Genomic DNA, 18,638 nt, shown 5'->3' on the forward strand with positions numbered 1-18,638 from the left:
CAACATCACACAATGTCAATGTTAGCTTGATTCTAGTCTCGCATTGCCAGACATTACTCCACAGTGCAGCGGAGTTGCTAGATGCTGCTATGTTGACGTTATAAAACCCTGTGCTCTTGCGGCGCTGTGTACCTGGCTGACAGTCACCTTAGCTTACAACGCTTGTATAATTTAGAAAGACAGTAGCGTTCTCGTATACAGGCGGCTGCCATCTTGGGAATACAGTCATGACCAGTCGCCGTGCAAGAGAGTCTCACATGAAACGTTGTTGCCGGAAGAGGCGTTGTGAAGAGAAGAGAAAAGAAGAGAAGAACATGGTACGTGTTTGTGCTTTTCCTGGCTGCAATAAGAAAATGAAACGCTACAATCCGCTACAAGTTTTCACAGACTTCCTCTGCAGAACAGTGATACGTTGAAGCAGTGGCTGGTCGTATTACAAGTCAATGTCGAAACACAGGTAGAAACGCTGCAAGAGATGGACTATCGCGTCTGCAGTAACCATTTCGACAAAGACGACTTCATCATACCCAGAAGAGCCTCCAACCCTCCCAGAAAAATTCACCTCAAGAAAAGTGCTGTACCGAGAGCCGAGAGACCTGTTGCGGATAATTTGGATGAGGTTATGTGTGAATTTGTTTGGTCATAGATCTACTAGACCAGAATTGTATAAGCTAGTCATTCATTTGTAGAAACGAGGTGCGGGAGGTGCAACACTAAACTTTACTTGCTTGCTGCTGCTAAAGTCGGGCCTTTTTGCTGTAAAGCTGCAGGTATACCTTTATTGAAACTGTACATGACGTTTGATTTCCATTGCCTTGGTGTAAATAAACAGGTGAAACGGACAGGGGAAGGTTCTTGGAAAAGTTGTTCAGGTGAGCTAACCTGGCTGTGCTGTGATATGAGTGCGGCTGGGGTTGGGTAGTTGGTTTGTGGGTGGGGGATGGTTGGTTGGTCTGAATTGGGACAGCTGATTAAAATCCTATGACGCTAAACAGCAGCATTTATGCCAAGTATGCTATTACTTTATCCTGAAATACAGTTGTGCTCATAAGTTTATGAACCCATGCTAAAGTTGAATAAAAAGAGGAATCAAAAATCATCTTTTGGAAATTGATCTTTATGCCTTAATTAAAAAAATGTGGAAAAATACCTAGAGAATTGCATGGTTTTATTTCAGTTAGCCTAATAGCTGGTTTGATTTGAATTGAGAGAATGGAAAGTACCCCATGCCAATCTCGTATTTTTCCAAATTGTTTTAATTAAGGCATTAAGATCAATTTCCAAAAGATGATTTTGACTTTTTAGTTAACTTAGCATGGGTTCATAAACTTATGAGCACAACTGTAAGTTGTGTAGTTGTTCAACGTCTGTAGTATCTTATGTGTAGCGTACATTAGTTTAATTTGCAATGCTTTATATTGTAAGTGAGTAAGTGCATTCAGATGTGTGTGTGTTGATCAATGTACTTTTCCACATTTTACAGTGGGGCTCAAAAGTTTGGGCACCCTAGGTAAAAATTTGTATTAATGTGCATAAAGAAGCCAAGAAAAGATGGAAAAATCTCCAAAAGGCATCAAATGACAGATTAGACATTCTTATAATATGTCAAAAAAAAAGTTAGATTTTATTTCCATCATTTACACTTTCAAAATAACAGAAAACAAAAAATGGCGTCTGCAAAAGTTTGGGCACCCTGCAGAGTTAATACCTTGTACTGCCCCCTTTGGCAAGTATCACAGGTTGTAAACGCTTTTTGTAGCCAGCCAAGAGTCTTTCAGTTCTTGTTTGAGGTATCTTCGCCCATTCTTCCTTACAAAAGTCTTCCAGTTCTTTGAGATTTCTGGGCTGTCTGTCACGCACTGCTCTTTTAAGGTCTATCCATAGATTTTCAATTATGTTGAGGTCAGGAGACTGTGAAGGCCATGGCAAAACCTTCAGTTTACGCCTCTTGATGTAATCCACCGTGGATTTTGAGGTGTGTTTAGGATCATTATCCATTTGTAGAAGCCATCCTCTCTTTAACTTAAGCTTTTTCACAGATGGCATCAAGTTAGCGTCCAAAATTTGCTTTTATTTTATTTTATTGAATCCATTTTTCCTTCTACTCGTGAAATGTTGCCTGTGCCACTGGCTGCAATACAACCCCAAAGCATGATTGATCCATGCTTAACAGTTGGACAGAGGTTCTTTTCATTAAATTCTGTGCCCTTTCTTCTCCAAACGTGCCTTTGCACATTCCGGCCAAAAAGTTCTATTTTAACCTCATCAGTCCACAGAACTTGTTTCCACAATTCATCAGGCTTGTCTATATGTTCATTTGCAAACTTCAAACGCTGATTTTTGTAGTGAGGACGTAGAAGAGGTTTTCTTCTGATGACTCTTCCATGAAGACCATATTTGTTCAAGTATCTCTTTATAGTGGAATGGTGTACCACAACTCCAGTGTCTGCCAGATCTTTCTGGATGGATTGTGCAGTCAAACGTGGGTTTTGACTTGCTTTTCTCACAATCCTGTGAGCTGTTCTGTCTGATATTTTTCTTGGTATTCCAAATCTTGCTTTAACTTCCACTGTTCCTGATGACTGCCTTTTCTTAATTACATTCCGAACAGAGGATATTGGCATCTGAAAACGCTTTGCTATCTTCTTATAGCCTTCTCCTGCTTTGTGAGCGTCAACTATTTTCAGTTTCAGTTTTCTAGACAACTGCTTAGAAGAACCCATGGTGCTGATTGTTCGGGCAAGGTCAGATGAGTCTGGGCATTTAAAACCTTTGAGATTGACATCACCTGATCTTTCCAGATGATGATTGAGAACAATCCATGACACTGTCAGGTCTCAGCTTGCCAAAGGGGGCAGTACAAGGTATTAACTCTGCAGGGTGCCCAAACTTTTGCAGACGCCATTTTTTGTTTTCTGTTATTTTGAAACATTGCACATTAATACAAATTTTTACCTGGGGTGCCCAAACTTTCGAGCCCCACTGTAGTGGTTCTGAACCTTCTGCTCAAGAAATTATATCAGAACTAGCTGCATTCTGACAGGTCCCACTCCGTGCAACACAGACACTCCTGTTCGGTGGACATAGCTTCACAATATACCTCATTATGCTACCGTTGAAGTGTGGTGCTATTTTGAGCCTTGTTAGTGGTATAAAATAGCGATTTACCCTCTGCCAGGAAAGCTAACATTAGCAGCTAACCACCGGTTTGCGCCGGAATTGTCCTTTAACATCACTGCAACAGCCGCTAAAAAGACCTCACAGTCGTCTGTACCCAGGGCACAGTCACTGTCTGTCAGCTACGCCCGCTGAACTGAAGCGAGACCCTGGCCCAGCTGTCCCTTCACCTGGCCATAGCACAGCGGACCTTTTGCCAGTCCAACCTCCAGTGACCCTCTGCATTCGCCGTCCTGCTCGTCCTCCAGAGGGAGTCAGCCTTCGCCGTCGGCATCATCGCTGGACTCCAGAGGGTTTTCACCGTCGTGCTTGACCGCCAGAAGGGTCCCGCCTTCACCACCGACCTCCAGAGGGTCTCCGTTTTCGACGTCTTGCTCAGCAGCCAGAGGGGTTTCGCCTTCGCCACCGGCCTCCAGAGAGTCTTCGCCATCTTGTTCGGCCGCCAGAGGGTTTCGCCTTAGCCGCTGGCCTCCAGAGAGTCTTCGCCATCCTGTTTGGCCGCCAGAGGGGTACCGCCTTCGCCGGCAGCCTCCAGAGAGCCTTCGCCGTCCTGCTCGGCCACCAGAGGGGTTGTGCCTTCGCTGTCGGCCTACAGAGAGTCTTTGCCGTCCTGATCAGCTGTCAGAGGGGTTGTGCCTTCGCTGTCGGCCTACAGAGAGTCTTTGCCGTCCTGATCAGCTGTCAGAGGGGTTTCTGCCTCGCCGCCGGTCGCCAGAGGGGTTTCGCCTTTGCCGCCGGTCGCCAGAGGGGGTCTGTCTTCGCAGCTGGCAGCCAGAGGGATTCTGTCTTATTTACCCGTGTTTTACGTTGTCTCTGGTTATGCAACCGTTTAGAAAGATGGCAAGCTTTTTTCACTTTTAGGGCAGGTAGCCCGTTTGTTTGTTTGCTGCTTCCATGGCTGTAATACAGCTGTAGCATGCTGGGTTTGCTTTTTTACAGGGATATCTGGTAGCTGGCAAAATTTCAGTCTTGGTATTACTTGATCTCAGTGCTGCATTTGATATGGTCGACCATGACATATTACTAGACCGATTGGAAAACTGGGTTGGCATTTCTGGCTCAGTACTAAAGTGGTTTGAGTCTTATTTAAAGAATAGGGACTACTTTGTGTCTATAGGGAATTATACATCTGAGCATACAAATATGACGTGCGGAGTTCCCCAGGGCTCCATTCTGGGGCCTCTCCTGTTTAACATCTACATGTTTCCGATGGCTCAAATTATGGAAAACAATAAAATAAGTTACCATAGTTATGCGGATGACACACAAATGTATATAACCTTATCGCCAGGGGACTATAGTCCAATACAACAACTGACTAAGTGCATTGAATAAATTGACGACTGGATGTGCCAGAACTTTCTTAAATTAAATGATGATTGGAATGATTAAAAGTCAGTCATCATCTTGGTGTAGTCATGGACTCAGACCTGAATTTTAACAGCCACATTAAGACAATTACAAAGTCAGCCTATTACCACCTTAAAATATATCAAGGGTTAAAGGACTTATGTCTCAGCAGGATTTGGAAAAACTTGTCCATGCTTTTTATCTTCAGTAGACTTGACTACTGTAATGGTGTCTTTACAGGTCTCCCTAAAAAAATCAATCAGACAGCTGCAACTGATTCAGAACGCTGCTGCTCGAGTCCTCAAGACCAAGAGAGTGGATCTCTACACTGTCTACAAGTCTCTACACTGGCTTCCAGTGCCTCAAAGAATTGATTTCAAAAATACTTTTGCTGGTTTATAAATCACTAAACGGTTTAGGGCCAAAATACATTTCTGATCTGCTACTACACTATGAACCACCCAGACCTCTCAGGTCGTCTGGGACAGGCCTGCTTGTTGTCCCCAGAGTCAGAACTAAACAGGGGGGAAGCAGCATTTAGTTTTTATGCTCCACATATCTGGAACAAACTCCCAGAAAACTGCAGGTCTGCTGCAACTCTCAGTTCTTTTAAATCAAGACTGAAGACCTATCTTTTTGATGTTGCCTTTCTTTAAATAACTGTTCATTTCTTATACTGAAGCAGCATTGTTGACACTGTATATAAGCATATAAAGAGAAATTCCTAAAACAAATAATAGAATTGAATTTATGATTATTCCGGTGACTGATTATTTCTCTGATGCAGGCATGACAATAGTTGACAGAAGAGACAGACGTTGGGCTGGTCAAAAAGTTAGTCGAAGTAACTAATTTAGGCAGGCCTAAAAAGAAAAAAATAGTCTATAAACACTCTGAGCAAGTTCTTGACTATTTAGAGACAGACTGCAGAAGAAATAAAATAGTTTAAGAATACGTTCTTGGCTATTAAAAGATTTTTGTCTGCAGGGCTGTACCGGGTTTTACAAGGTTTGCCGAAGAAAAGAATTAAGCTTTGCGGTGACGACCACATCGAAAAAGATAAGAGTATACTAAAGGAAAAGCTTTTGTAAATATGGGGAATGAAACCTCAAAGCCGTGCGACGCATCTGGACCCATAGTGGGTGAGATGGTTAGAAAATATGGACCGGACTGCTTGAGATATCTGTCATGTTGGTCAAAAAGCTTTGGCTTTCCAAAAAATGGATCACTGAGTCCTGGAAAGTTATTTTATCTGCTTTTATATATTTAACTGTTTTAACTGCTCTTCAATGTTTAATTCCTTATACTGCACTGTAACTTTTTTTTCTCGTATTTTATCTGTTTTTAATTTTTTTATCTGTTTTCATGTAAAGCACTTTGAATTGCCCTGTTGCTGAAATGAGCTATACAAATAAAGCTGCCTTGCCTTGCCTTGCCTTAATATCTGATGACACATTGGGGTCATATTTTGATTAAATACATATTGCACCTTTTTTTTTTTTTTTTTTAAGATTATTTTTTGGGGCTTTTCCAAAAAATTTGATTGGGGCCTTTAATGGATAGGACAGCTAGGTGAGAAAGGGGAGAGAGACGGGGAAGACATGCAGGAAATCGTCACAGGTTGGCTCGAACCCTGAACCTCTGCGTCAAGGCATAAACGTTTTAAACGTTCGTTCTCTTTTAAATAAGTCTTTTATTGTTAATGATCTGATTTTAGACCATAAACTTGGCTGCTTATTGTTAACTGAAACATGGCTGGGTACGGATGCACCAGTTGTTCTCACCTTGGTTTCCCCACCAAATTTTATTTTTTTATTTTCTGTAAGAAGTGGTAGGAAAGGTGGTGGCACTGCTTCAATAACCACAAATTCACTCACCAGCAAACAAATTATATTTGATCAGTACACCACCTTTGAATATCACGCCATTGTTTTTAGCAGCACCCCAATTTTATGTGTCACTGTCTATAGACCACTCAAAAAATGTGCTGCTTTAATCAATGACTTTTCAGAATTTGTTTCCATCATTCACACTACCTATGATAAGATAATTTTAGTCAGTGATTTTAATCTACACATTGATGATGTCTCAGACACTGTCTCACAGGAATTTTTAAATATTTTAAACACATCACACAGCCAACTCACAACAGAGGACACACCTTGGATCTTGTCATTACCTATGGCTTGTCCACTTGTGTGTCCTCTGTTGTCGACTTGGCTGTCTTCGACCACTACTGTGTGATTTTTAACATCACCGTTTTTATTCAGTGAGAGACCTCGGTGCGAACTGTTAGGAAACACTATCTAACCTCTGAAGTGGCTGCAAATTTTATCAAGGTTTTAGATAAATGTCCTCCTCTGATTTTACCTGCACCCTGTGATTTTATTATTGAACATTTTAACAGTAAACTGAAATCAAGCCTCAATTCTGTTGCTCCACTAACAACAAAAATATATTCACCAAACCTACTCCCCCATGGAGAAATAATGAAATCAAAGAGCTGAAAAGAAATTGCAGGGCAGCCGACAGGAGCTGGAGGAAAAATAAAATAACAATAAACTATCAAATATTATGTAAGCAACTGAAAATTTACAATAATGCCCTAAAGAATTTAAGAAACACATACTTTGCTAATATAATCAATAAGAATAATCACAAAGTCCTATTTTCCACTATTGATCATTTATTTAACCCTGATTTTAATCTCTCACAGAGAACTCCAACAGCCTCTCTTTGAGAAGAGTTTGCAGACCACTTCAGAGGCAAAATTAATACTAGCAGATGTAACGTATCTTCTCAAAATATGGTTTTAAATACGCTTTTTAAATAATTTGAATATCCTTGAGAAGCATCAGCCTGGTTTTAGGGTAAATGACAGTACAGAGACAACTTTGCTGAAGATTTTAAATGACCTCAGGTCTAACTTTGATTCACAAAAACTGTCAGTGTTGGTGCTACTGGATCTAAGTGCAGCCTTTGATACAGTAGACCACACTATTCTTTTAAACAGACTCAAACACCTGGTCGGCCTCTCTGGTATTGTGCACAACTGGTTCACCTCCTATCTCACAGACAGAACATTTACGGTATCTATGGATACATGCTCCTCAAAAATCCATGAAATGACGTGGTGTGCCCCAAGGGTCAGTTTTAGGCCCTGTTCTTTTTAATCTGTATATGCTACCTCTTGCCAGTGTCATCAGGAGGCATGGAATCAACTTTCACAGTTATGCTGATGATACGCAGCTGTACATCTCCGTGTCTCCTGATGACACAAGACCAATGGATGCTCTTTTTAACTGTATTTCTGATATAAAATCCTGGATGGCAGAAAACTTTTTACAGCTTAACCAGGACAAAACTGAAGTTTTAATCATCGGTCCTGAGGCTCAGAGAGAGAAACCCCAAACCAAACTGCAGGAATTTTCCTTAAATCCATCATCACAAGTGAAAAACCTGGGCGTAATTTTTTACTCTGAGCTTGGGTTTATCCCACATATACACAACTAAAATAGGTTTTTATCGCCTCAAAAATATAGCCAGAGTCCGCCCTATTCTCTCTCGGGCCAACAAGGAGACGCTGATGCATGCTTTTATCACCAGTCGCATTGACTACTGTAGTGACCTGCTTTCTGGTCTTCCCAAAAAGAGTATCTCCCCTCTCCAACTGTTACAGAACGCAGCCGCTCGTGTGCTGACGAAGACCAGAAGGCAGGCACACATTACGCCGTTTTAAAATCATTGCATTGGCTCCCTGTGTGTTTCAGGATCGATTTTAAGGTTATTTTACTGTTTTTTAAATCTCTTAATGGTCTTGGGCCTTCTTATCTTTCGGAACTGCTTTTACGCTATGAGCTGAGGTCCTCTGGTACTGACCTTTTGATTATTCCTGGCCTTTTGATTATTCCCAAAGTCCGGACACACACTCACGGAGAGGCGTCATTCCAGTACTACGGCCCCCATCTAAGGAACAGCCTGCAGAGAATGTTCAGATTTTTCAGAGCAGGCTCAAGACCCACCTTTTTAACTTAGCTTTTCCGTGCTCAGCCACATGTTAGTTTTATTGTGTGTATGAGAGAGGGTGTGTGTGGATGTTGGTGGTGGGTGTGTGTCTGTGGGTCTCTGGAGATGCATTTATGTGATGGGGGGTGGGGGAGCAATTGCTTTTAACTGTAAAGCACTTTGTGCTACATTTTACATGTATGAAAAGTGCTCTATAAATAAAGTTTGATTGATTGATTGAAACCTCTATGTTTATGTGCGCCTGCTCTACCCACTGAGCCAATCCGGCCACATACATATTGCACCTTTAAGGACATCTGGAACTTGAATTAACCTGATCTTGTTTCTCGCAATAATAACTTGTGGCCACGCAATAATATTTTTGTTATATGTTATAACAGTGTTTCTCAAAAGGGGGTCCCGTAACCCTAGGGGTACTTTGGAGTACTGCAGGGGGTACATGAGAATTCATTTTTTCAGGCTTTTCCGCCTTTAATTTGACAGGACATCGGTCATTCATAATTCCTAAAATAATTATACTGTAATACTGAATGAATTTAGTGACACACATTTAAATATATATATATATATAGAAAAAGTTGGACATATACTAAGGGTTGCCATAAATCAAACAGGTATTTGCTGCACGTATAGAATTAATGCAGACATTTAAAATAGTGCCAGCACTTGAGAATGTTAAGATCAGTGAAGTTCAAAGTTACATTATTGTTTGAAACTGTTTTTAGTATCATACAGCATTTGTAATAACAGAATAAATGCACACTATACCTTAAAGATGCTTCAGTCATGTACTTTCAACCTTTTAATGTCTCCATGTTACTTTTAAATCCAAATGAATTGAATCATGTCCTATGATATTTAAAGTAATCACAAATTTAAACGATAGATGCAGAAGCCATTTGATCTAGAAAGATAGAGCCTGTGAGTATGCATAATAACCCTTTCCCATCAGCATTTACAAACAGAGGATCTAACATTGCATGCTGCTGACTCATGGCTTCCATACAATGGTGCCATCGATTGTGTGGATGCCACGTTAGGTATAAAAAAGGCTTAAATCCGGGATAGGATTTGCTATAGCATCAGTCACTGTATCAGCCACCATGCACGGCAAGGTAAGTGCATCATGGATATTTTACTAGTATTGTTGCTCCTATGATGTATTCACACATTCAATTCTTGTCTTTGCATTTATACTGTAAATTATTCTGCTAAGAAAGGCTACATGGATGCATCCTTTTTTGGCACTTTTACCATAATTCCATTTCCATAATGATTGCTGTTTACATCAGGGTTGATATTGGTAACCATCCATCCGTATGTTTGACACTGAACTTTGGTTGCTCTGTTGGATTCTAGATCATCTTCTACGAGGACAGGAACTTCCAGGGTCGCTCCTATGAGACCAGCAGCGACTGCGCTGACATGTCCTCTCACCTGAGCAGGTGCCACTCCTGCAAGGTGGAGAGCGGCTGCTTCATGGTGTACGACCGTCCCAACTACATGGGTCAGCAGTACTTCCTGAGGAGAGGGGAGTACTCTGACTACCAGCGCATGATGGGTTTCGGTGACTGCATCAGGTCCTGTCGTAATATCCCCATGGTATGACACCCAGATGTTACAAAATGTATTTCAAATGACTGCTAACAAGATTAACTAAGATTCCATCAAAATGACTAATTACTACATATTTACTCATAACAGCACAAAGGGTCCTACAAAGTAAGGCTCTACGAGAGGGAGAACTTCGGAGGTCAGATGTACGAGCTGATGGACGACTGCGACAACATCCAGGACCGTTACCATATGTCTGACTGCCAGTCCTGCAACGTAATGGACGGCCATTGGCTGATGTACGAGCAGCCCCACTACAGAGGCAAGATGATGTACCTAAGGCCCGGAGAGTACAAGAGCTTCAGGGACATGGGATATGATGGAAATAGGTTCAGCTCCATCAGACGCATCACTGACTCCTGTTAACTTTACAAATGAATCTGTTTTAAAAACAACTCAGAAATAAAACTATTTTCCAAATTCAACATGGCATACGCAATCTTTATTGTTGGTAATAATCAAATGTATTTGTGTGTATTGTACAATTTGAATGCAATTCTTGAATATGCAATAGAAGAGAGATTATAAATAATTGTTGTTGCTCATTGATTGGTTCTGTTATCCTCTACTTTATATCCATCATTTACAACCTCATATTTTCACCTAAAGAAGTTCTTGCAAAGTTATAAATATTATTCAATATATATATAATGGTTTATGAGAAGACATAAGGGGGAAATGCCTCTATTTCTCTTATGTAGATTAAAGTTAATGTATAGTTACCAAGAAATGCGTTTAAAAAATATTTAAAATGTAGGTAGGAGTTTAAGTTGACTTAAAAATATATATTTGTAGTCACACTAGTAAAAGAGTTATTGCAACTGATTTTATGAATAAATATTTTAGAGTGTAGCTTGGAGTATAAAAACATAAGGTTAGAGAAGTTAGAGGTTATTTTTCACGTAAAATATCACTGTGTGATAGTTTTCCTCAGGAAGGAGTAAATAAGTGAGGTCACAGTTTTCTTTGTTAAGTAGCATTTTATCATTTGGCTGATTCAGTTGTTAAAGGGACAATCCACGAGTGGTGTGCAGTACACATTCCTCCACAACATCAGAGACCACACAGTCATGTGGATTTAAATAAGGATTAACGATTGAATGGAGACCATGAGGACTCGATTGAAAATGGTGCTGTACACTTTAGATGAACTGAGAGTTTAACAGGATGAAAAGAAGCCAAGTCAGTAACTTCTTTCCATTTTTAAATTATTATGTCAATACATTTAGAACTGGATTTATTATTATTACACCTAGTCCCATTCATGCATCTGCTTTAGCCAGATAAGAAATCTGAAGTTAAAAATACCTATCTGCCACCTCTTCATTGAGTAGTTTGACTTTGTCAGTGCTCCTTCTGCTGTCTCCTGTTTTTCCCTTTGCATGGTGCCTGCAGATAGGGTTGGGCAATAAGGCCGAAATCTTCTATTCCGATAAAGGTAATTTCATACCTGGATAACGATATATATCACCATATAGCATGTTTTCTAGTAATCCAATAAATAAATAGTCTAAAGGAAAGAACCACATGGTAAAGCCTATTTGTTTACACCTGTGTGGACTTCATATGAAACTCTGAGCTCCTCTCTCCTCCTCTCTCCATCTGTGTGCATTCATGTCCCAGTAATGCTTGTTACTAACTTAGCTCCAGGGAGGTTATTCCCCAGAGTTGTTGTGCTTTCTCGCATCGCAGATTTCTTTGGATTGTGGTGGCACCTGGATTATGGTTGCAGCTGCTGCCGTGGTCCTGCTCGACTATTATTTCTAGTCATAGTTCTATTATCATAATGGTTGGTAGAATTGCCACTGTTCATCATGCCAACTGTTTTGCCAACTGTAACTATTATGAATCATATTTCTGTATATCTGTATCAGTGTCTCTGTGTCCCAACCGGCAGCTGCAGATGGCCGTCCACCTAGAGCCTGGTTCTGTCTGAGGTTTCTGCCGGTTAAAAGGAAGTTTTTCCTTGCCACTGTCACACCAAAGGCTTGCTCTTGGGAGGAATCGTTGGGTCTCTGTAAATTATAGTGTTGTCTAGACCTACTCTATCTGTAAAGTGTCCTGAGATAACTTCTGTTGGGATTTGACACTATAAATACAATTGAATTGAATTAAAGAAGTACTAGAAGGACTAACTACAATCATTAGATCTGAGAAAAGTTATTTAATTAGTTTTAGTGCTCACATTGATTTAACATTCATTCAGCTAAGGTGGTGCCAAAAACAGCTTGGGTGCTGCACCTAAGCCTTATAATGGTAGGGAAAACCCTGTTGTGTGGTCTCTCTCTCTTTGTCCAGCTCACTGAGCCTTGGCTGTGACAATAACAAATAACCACTAATACTACATTTACACCTGTTTTTTCATAAATCAAAATCTGATAGCTGTCTAGACCGATCCAATTTCCCCTCTGGTGATTGTGTATTTTGTTCTGTTTTTCTGTCTTGTCTGGTCTTGTTTTACTTCCTGCCTTGTGTTTTCCCGCCTTTTCTGATTGTCTGCTCCATCCTGATGTCTTTCACCTGTTCCCCAGCCCTTGTGTCACCTGTCTCTTTTTTGCTCATTTACTCTTGTATTTAGTCTCTGTGTTTCCCTTGTCTGTTGTCAGGTCATTGTAATGTTTGGAGTGTTCATGTGTGGAGTCGACCCCGTTGTTCTATGTCGTTGGTTTCCGTGTTTTCTTGTTTCCTACCTGCTTTCCTGTTGGATTTCTTTTGTTTGTAAGTTGTTGCCTGCCTGCTTGCTTACCTGCCTGCTTCTCTCTGGATGCAAGGAAGTTTGCCACGTGTTGGAATTGTTTGGACTCTGGAGGACACCATTACCACATGGTCGACGCCACAAACAAGAGACACTTATTCACTGGGCATGCTCTGGAGAGCGCACTGCACCCACCACTCACCACTGGATTCCCTGGACACAACACCCCCTTGCCCCTTGTACTATTCTCTGTAGATATTTATCTTTATTAAATCACTTCTACGTATTTCCTGTGTTACGTCTGCTTTTGGGTCCTACCTCCAGTGCCGTTCCATAACATTATCTTATCTATCTAATCTGCCCAAGACACATACAGTACCTATAGTAAAACACAGCCTGGAATACCACGTATTTATCAAGTTTTTTTAAGCATTATAAAGAGTTGAAGTCAAGGTTTGTTTAGCCATTATCGCAGATCAGGAGAACAACCTCCAACCTCCTCAAAGTATCGAACATATTTTCTCATGCATCTGTTCTGTTCTAGGGTCTCAGTCATTAAGTGGTTTCACAATTAAACTTCCTCTGTTTCATTTAAAGTAAACAGACTCAAGTGGTGACTTACAGAAACTTTATAATTGGTTGTTTGCAAAGGGATACACTAAATGTTATTTAAAAAAATGAATGAGATACTTTATGTGATCAATTGTATGCCAGATTTGAAAAGACAAATCATTTTTTGCTTTGTGCTGTTTTGACATATTTTGATAATGCGCCACACATAATTATAACTATAAAATACTCTCCATACATGGTCCACGTTTATTTGACAGATGTTTAACATACAGTTAGGCTTTTTACAGCTTGCGCAACTTTCTTGAATTGATTTGTATGAATAAAATGTAAGCATGCAAATGATTTGAAGATTGTGTAAAACAATAAATACATAAAAGAGAGCTGGTTTTGGATGCTGTATAGTATTCAAAACCATGAAAGTCACTGTCAGCAATCACTAGTCATTTTTAAAATAAGTGAAAAATGCATCTTTGAAGTCTTTATAAAGTATATTAATCTAAAACGTGAAGATGCAGATACTTTCATTTGGAAATAATAAAAAATCAACATTTTCTGGTGTATGATTGTGGCTGTTTAAAATCTGTTCTATGATTTAATCTCAGAAAGTAAATAAATGTTACATGTGGCCCTAATCTTTTCTATATAAATTCCATACAATCATCATGTTTTCTAGTGTCTTACAGTTTAATCTGTTTCAGCAAGTTGTGTATTTGTTCACTGCTATCAATCCTGCTTTTTCTGGTGTCTTTCCTGTCTTCTGGTGTATTGTTTCACCTTTTAAAACATTAAATTAGAGGTAACATATTTAATGCTCCCTTCAAAGCAAGGTACAGTATGTTTTTGGAAAACATGTCCCGTGCTGTTTAGCAGCACAAACAATACAAAGCAGGGCCTCTTCTCACAAATGCAACCACTGCAAATCACAATCTGTTGAAGTTCACTTTGAATTAAACTGTACACGGGGGCCTCTGCTCCCAGTTGCTCTGTCAGGAATTTGAATAATGGTGTCATGTATCCTCTGGATGTGGGGTCAGGTATAAAAACAAGAGGGGGGACATCGATAAAAGTGTGCAGTCCCATTTGAGCCAAAACAGCTGTACAGCCCCGCAAAGTAACTCCAGTCATGACCATGGGCAAGGTGTGTGCAGCTTTGGATTTTTACTCCAATTAGGGTTGACAATGTAAAAAAAATAAATAATGAAATTTATATTTTTAATAATGAAACGCTGTCATTATAATGTCTTTTTCAGATCATCTTCTACGAGGACAGGAACTTCCAGGGTCGTTCCTATGAGACCAGCGGCGACTGCGCTGAGCTGACCTCCTACCTGAGCAGGTGCCACTCCTGCAGGGTGGAGAGCGGCTGCTTCATGGTCTACGACCGCACCAACTACATGGGAAACCAGTACTTTGTCAGGAGGGGAGAGTACTCCGACTACCAGCGTATGGGCATGAGTGATTGCATCAGGTCATCCCGCATGATCCCCATGGTACTGTAACTCATTATTTATTACAGTATTACAGTATTTAAAGGAGGATTTCAGTGATTCATGTTCACTCATTTGAATTTACAGCACAGAGGTCAGTTCAGGATGAAGATCTACGAGAGGGAGAACTTCGGTGGTCAGAGTTACGAGCTGATGGACGACTGCGACAACATGATGGAGCGTTACCGCATGAACGACTGCCAGTCCTGCCACGTGATGGACGGCCACTGGCTGATGTACGATCAGCCCCACTACAAAGGCAGGCAGATGTACCTGAGGCCCGGAGAGTACAGGAGCTTCAGGGACATGGGCATGAGTGGCATGAGGTGGATGAGCATGAGGCGTATCATGGACTCCTGTTATTAGAGCACCAGCGTTTAAAAGCAAGATTTTAAATAAAAATCAAGTGATTCTCTTTTAAATGAATTCCTCCGTTACTTATTAGTGAGTGAGTGAAACTCATACAACAAAATGAAATCATAGTATAGAGGTTGACACGTGCATTTACACACTAACTATGCACTAAAAAAAGGCTATATCCAGAAAATCAAGTAAGGTTTTAGGGTCACTACATTGCACACTATTAGATGGTAACACAAGTTACCCCCTCTTTCCAGTGGCATGTTGGGTTTAGCAAACACATTATTTATATGTTAAATATTCTTTATAACATAACACAGATAACAAAGAATACTTAAAAGGTTATTTGTCATGGATGCTGATGATCTGTTCTGGTTCTGTTATTATTTACTTCATAAGTTTAAAAAAAACAAAACAGAATTATATGTCATCAATAATAGATACAGTATCAATTTAAATTAATATACGATTTATGTTAACCAGAGAAATTCATTTTTAATAGTAAACCAGGTTTTATCATTGATGATCAAGTGCACAATCAATGGCACATGGTGGCCTCTTTTTGTACTAAATTCAGTCAGGAAGGAAGAAACATTTTCTGCACGGTGACACATCTAATCTAACTATAAATCGAGGAACCTCTGTATGTATGTATGTATGTATGTATGTACAGCTGTTTGTGTGCCCGTTGGCTTTCAAATATCTCGAAAACTATTCATCCAATCTGCTTTACACTTGGCTTCCTGGGTACCCAATGAACTTGCCACTTGGAATTTGGAGCAGTTTGGACAGCGTTGGATATTGGATATTAAATAACTGTGAATAAAACTAAACAACCGCACAATAGAAGTTGAGAATAGAGTTAGGTGGGGCTTCACAGCGTGTCTTCGCAGTGGGCTATCGGTGTCGTGCCGAAAAGTGATTATCCACCAAAAACTGAATAATAATGCATCATATTTTAATTGTGATATTTTGTAAGTAGAATCTGAATCTGCAACATTCTCCGTCAGGTAAATATAGTAGTACCATTTTTTTTCTCTGAAGTAGAAGATAAATAGTAAGTCAGTAGTATACAGTTGAGTTGCATATTAAGTGCTTTGGGGTCCTTTTGTAATTATTATGTAGTTATTTTGGGGTACAATGGTTCTGGAGAAATCTGCAAGCAGCAATAAGCCAAGCAGTCGGCCCGTTCCAAACAGACACTTTCTTGAATGGGCACTGCACTAGTAAATTAGAAAAACAATAAGATGTAGGTGGCAACATTTGCATATAGTTTTAGAAAATAAAAGTATGGCATAAAAGCAGTGAATATTCTTAGTAATTTAACATGTTTTCATACATTTGATTCTAAACAAACCTGGGCAATAACATCTTGTTTATGTCCAGGGGTGTATCTTTGTGGGCCCTGTATACTCAGTCCCCATTTCCACTCCAGTCTGATGCCCCTGCATCATGTCAGTCACACTATTACATTATTTTATTGGCCGAGCCTGTATAAGGCCGACTTCAAGCCTCGCTGTACTACAGTACAACTGTGAAGCAGTCATAGTTAAATGTAGTGAATCAGTGAATTATAGTAGTTTTTTTTTTTCAAATCACAGCAAAAATATTTGTTTTGAATAAATGCAAATCAAGATATAGAATAAATAGCTAAGTAATACTTTATATTTTCTTAATAACTGGGTGTTCATCATATTGTAGATTATGTACAAAATAATTCATAAGTGATTTACACATGTCTATGTTATCAAGAGGGAAAACACCCTGTTGACAAGTAAAACCATATACATCTTTTGTCATTTGTGGAGCTGTACCAGCTTTTCAAAAAGGCTGATGTTCAAAACAATTGATTAACATTACAAAGATTTGTATTCTAAGAGCCACGCTCGCCTGTTAGAGTCGCATTGTGTCACACAATGAGGAAAGGTCTTTTCGTCATTCACTAGAGTTTAAATGATAGAACAATAGCCATTTTGTATGAGTCACAAAACCTGAACCATTTTTTTGTTAAAAAAATAGCCCCTGCTGTTGTGTTTTTGCAACATGTAATAAACTAACACAATCTTTGAATGTAGAAAAGTCTAGTGTAAAGTGGCTGGATGAACACAGATTTTAATTATGAGCAAAAGATGACAGAGGTTATTATATAATACTTTTGTATAATACTGTCACTACTGTGGCAGATAATGAAGAACCTGACAGAGCATATGAGGATTTACAGATACTTTGACTTTGGTGGCCAGATGAAGTTGTTTTCTGGTGTCTGCAACAGAATTGTGAGTACTTTTGCGTTTTGGGCAAGTTACTTTTAAAAAGTAATTCGTTACAGTTACTAGTTACTTCTTCCAAAAAGTAACTAAATTAGTTATTCAGTTACAAATTATGAAAGTAACTAGTTGCTTCAGGAAGTAACTATTACTATACTATAGTAACGTATAGTACGTTACTATATATATAGTAACGTTACTTTCAAGTACATTTTTAAATGCTCAAATATGACCCCACCTCCACCTACCCCTCTTTAATGGAACTTGAAATACATGGGAGTAGGTGTAGAGCGAGGGAGAAGTGAGAGAGTGACAGCGATTAGCTTTGGAGCAAGTACCGACTCTAGTGTCATAGTAAGAGAAACAAAGTGTCTCTCCTGTTCTTTCTGACCACGGTGGAAAGTCTGTAGCAGGAAAAGTTAACCCTCGCCTTGATTTCATAACGCCATACCTGTCTCTCTCTCATTGACTGATTCGCTTGTGTTGCTCGTTGTGTGTCCGACTATGCGTGCTTTCGAACACCTGCCCAACTCTACCTCTGATTGGCTAACCATGACATTTTACTCAACCTCAGCCAATTGTCAGCATTTATGTGCTTGTGTCGCGCACTGCCCACTAACCAAGGAAGAACAGTAAAAAAAAAAGTATTTGCCTCTCGGTTCAGACTCAGAGATCTAGTTGGTGTGATGAAAAAAACAGCTTCAAATATAGTAACGCGCCGCATTTTTTTGGCAGTAACGGTAACGGCGTTATTAAGATGGGAAGAGTAATCAATTAGATTACTCGTTACTGAAAAATACCATTGTTTCTATTAATGAGAGAATAAACCTGTAAAATCTGTTTATTATTTGTTTTAACGCTAAAGAAACTTGCCCATCCTGAGCTGTATGTCATGATATATATTGCTGTAGCTAACATGACCAATAATCCAGTGAGAAACAGCAGCTAGTAGCAGTAACACTTACCCTGACTACACAAAGTTACCTCTACAGCTATTGAGAAATGAGCTGCGTGTATTCCAAACTGGCAGCATGACTTAAAATCACAACGTTAGCATATATGAAATTCCATTTCCAGCTACACTTGTTC

At 39.7% G+C, this 18,638-nt stretch overlaps 2 protein-coding genes across 2 annotated transcripts; both read left to right on the forward strand.

Moving 5' to 3' along the window:
• Nucleotides 1–9,656: 9,656 nt before the first annotated feature.
• LOC144525616 (gamma-crystallin M3-like) lies at nt 9,657–10,533 on the forward strand. The gene is made up of 3 exons (XM_078262598.1): nt 9,657–9,668; nt 9,913–10,155; nt 10,258–10,533. Exons 1-3 carry the CDS (start codon nt 9,657–9,659, stop codon nt 10,531–10,533), a joined length of 531 nt encoding a protein of 176 aa, XP_078118724.1.
• Nucleotides 10,534–14,558: 4,025 nt separating this feature from the next.
• Nucleotides 14,559–15,288, forward strand: LOC144525615 (gamma-crystallin M3-like). Its single transcript, XM_078262596.1, has 3 exons — nt 14,559–14,573; nt 14,686–14,925; nt 15,010–15,288. Exons 1-3 carry the CDS (start codon nt 14,559–14,561, stop codon nt 15,286–15,288), a joined length of 534 nt encoding a protein of 177 aa, XP_078118722.1.
• Nucleotides 15,289–18,638: the final 3,350 nt, after the last annotated feature.

Source organism: Sander vitreus, chromosome 11, assembly GCF_031162955.1.
Source record: "Sander vitreus isolate 19-12246 chromosome 11, sanVit1, whole genome shotgun sequence".
Taxonomy (NCBI): Eukaryota; Metazoa; Chordata; class Actinopteri; order Perciformes; family Percidae; genus Sander; species Sander vitreus.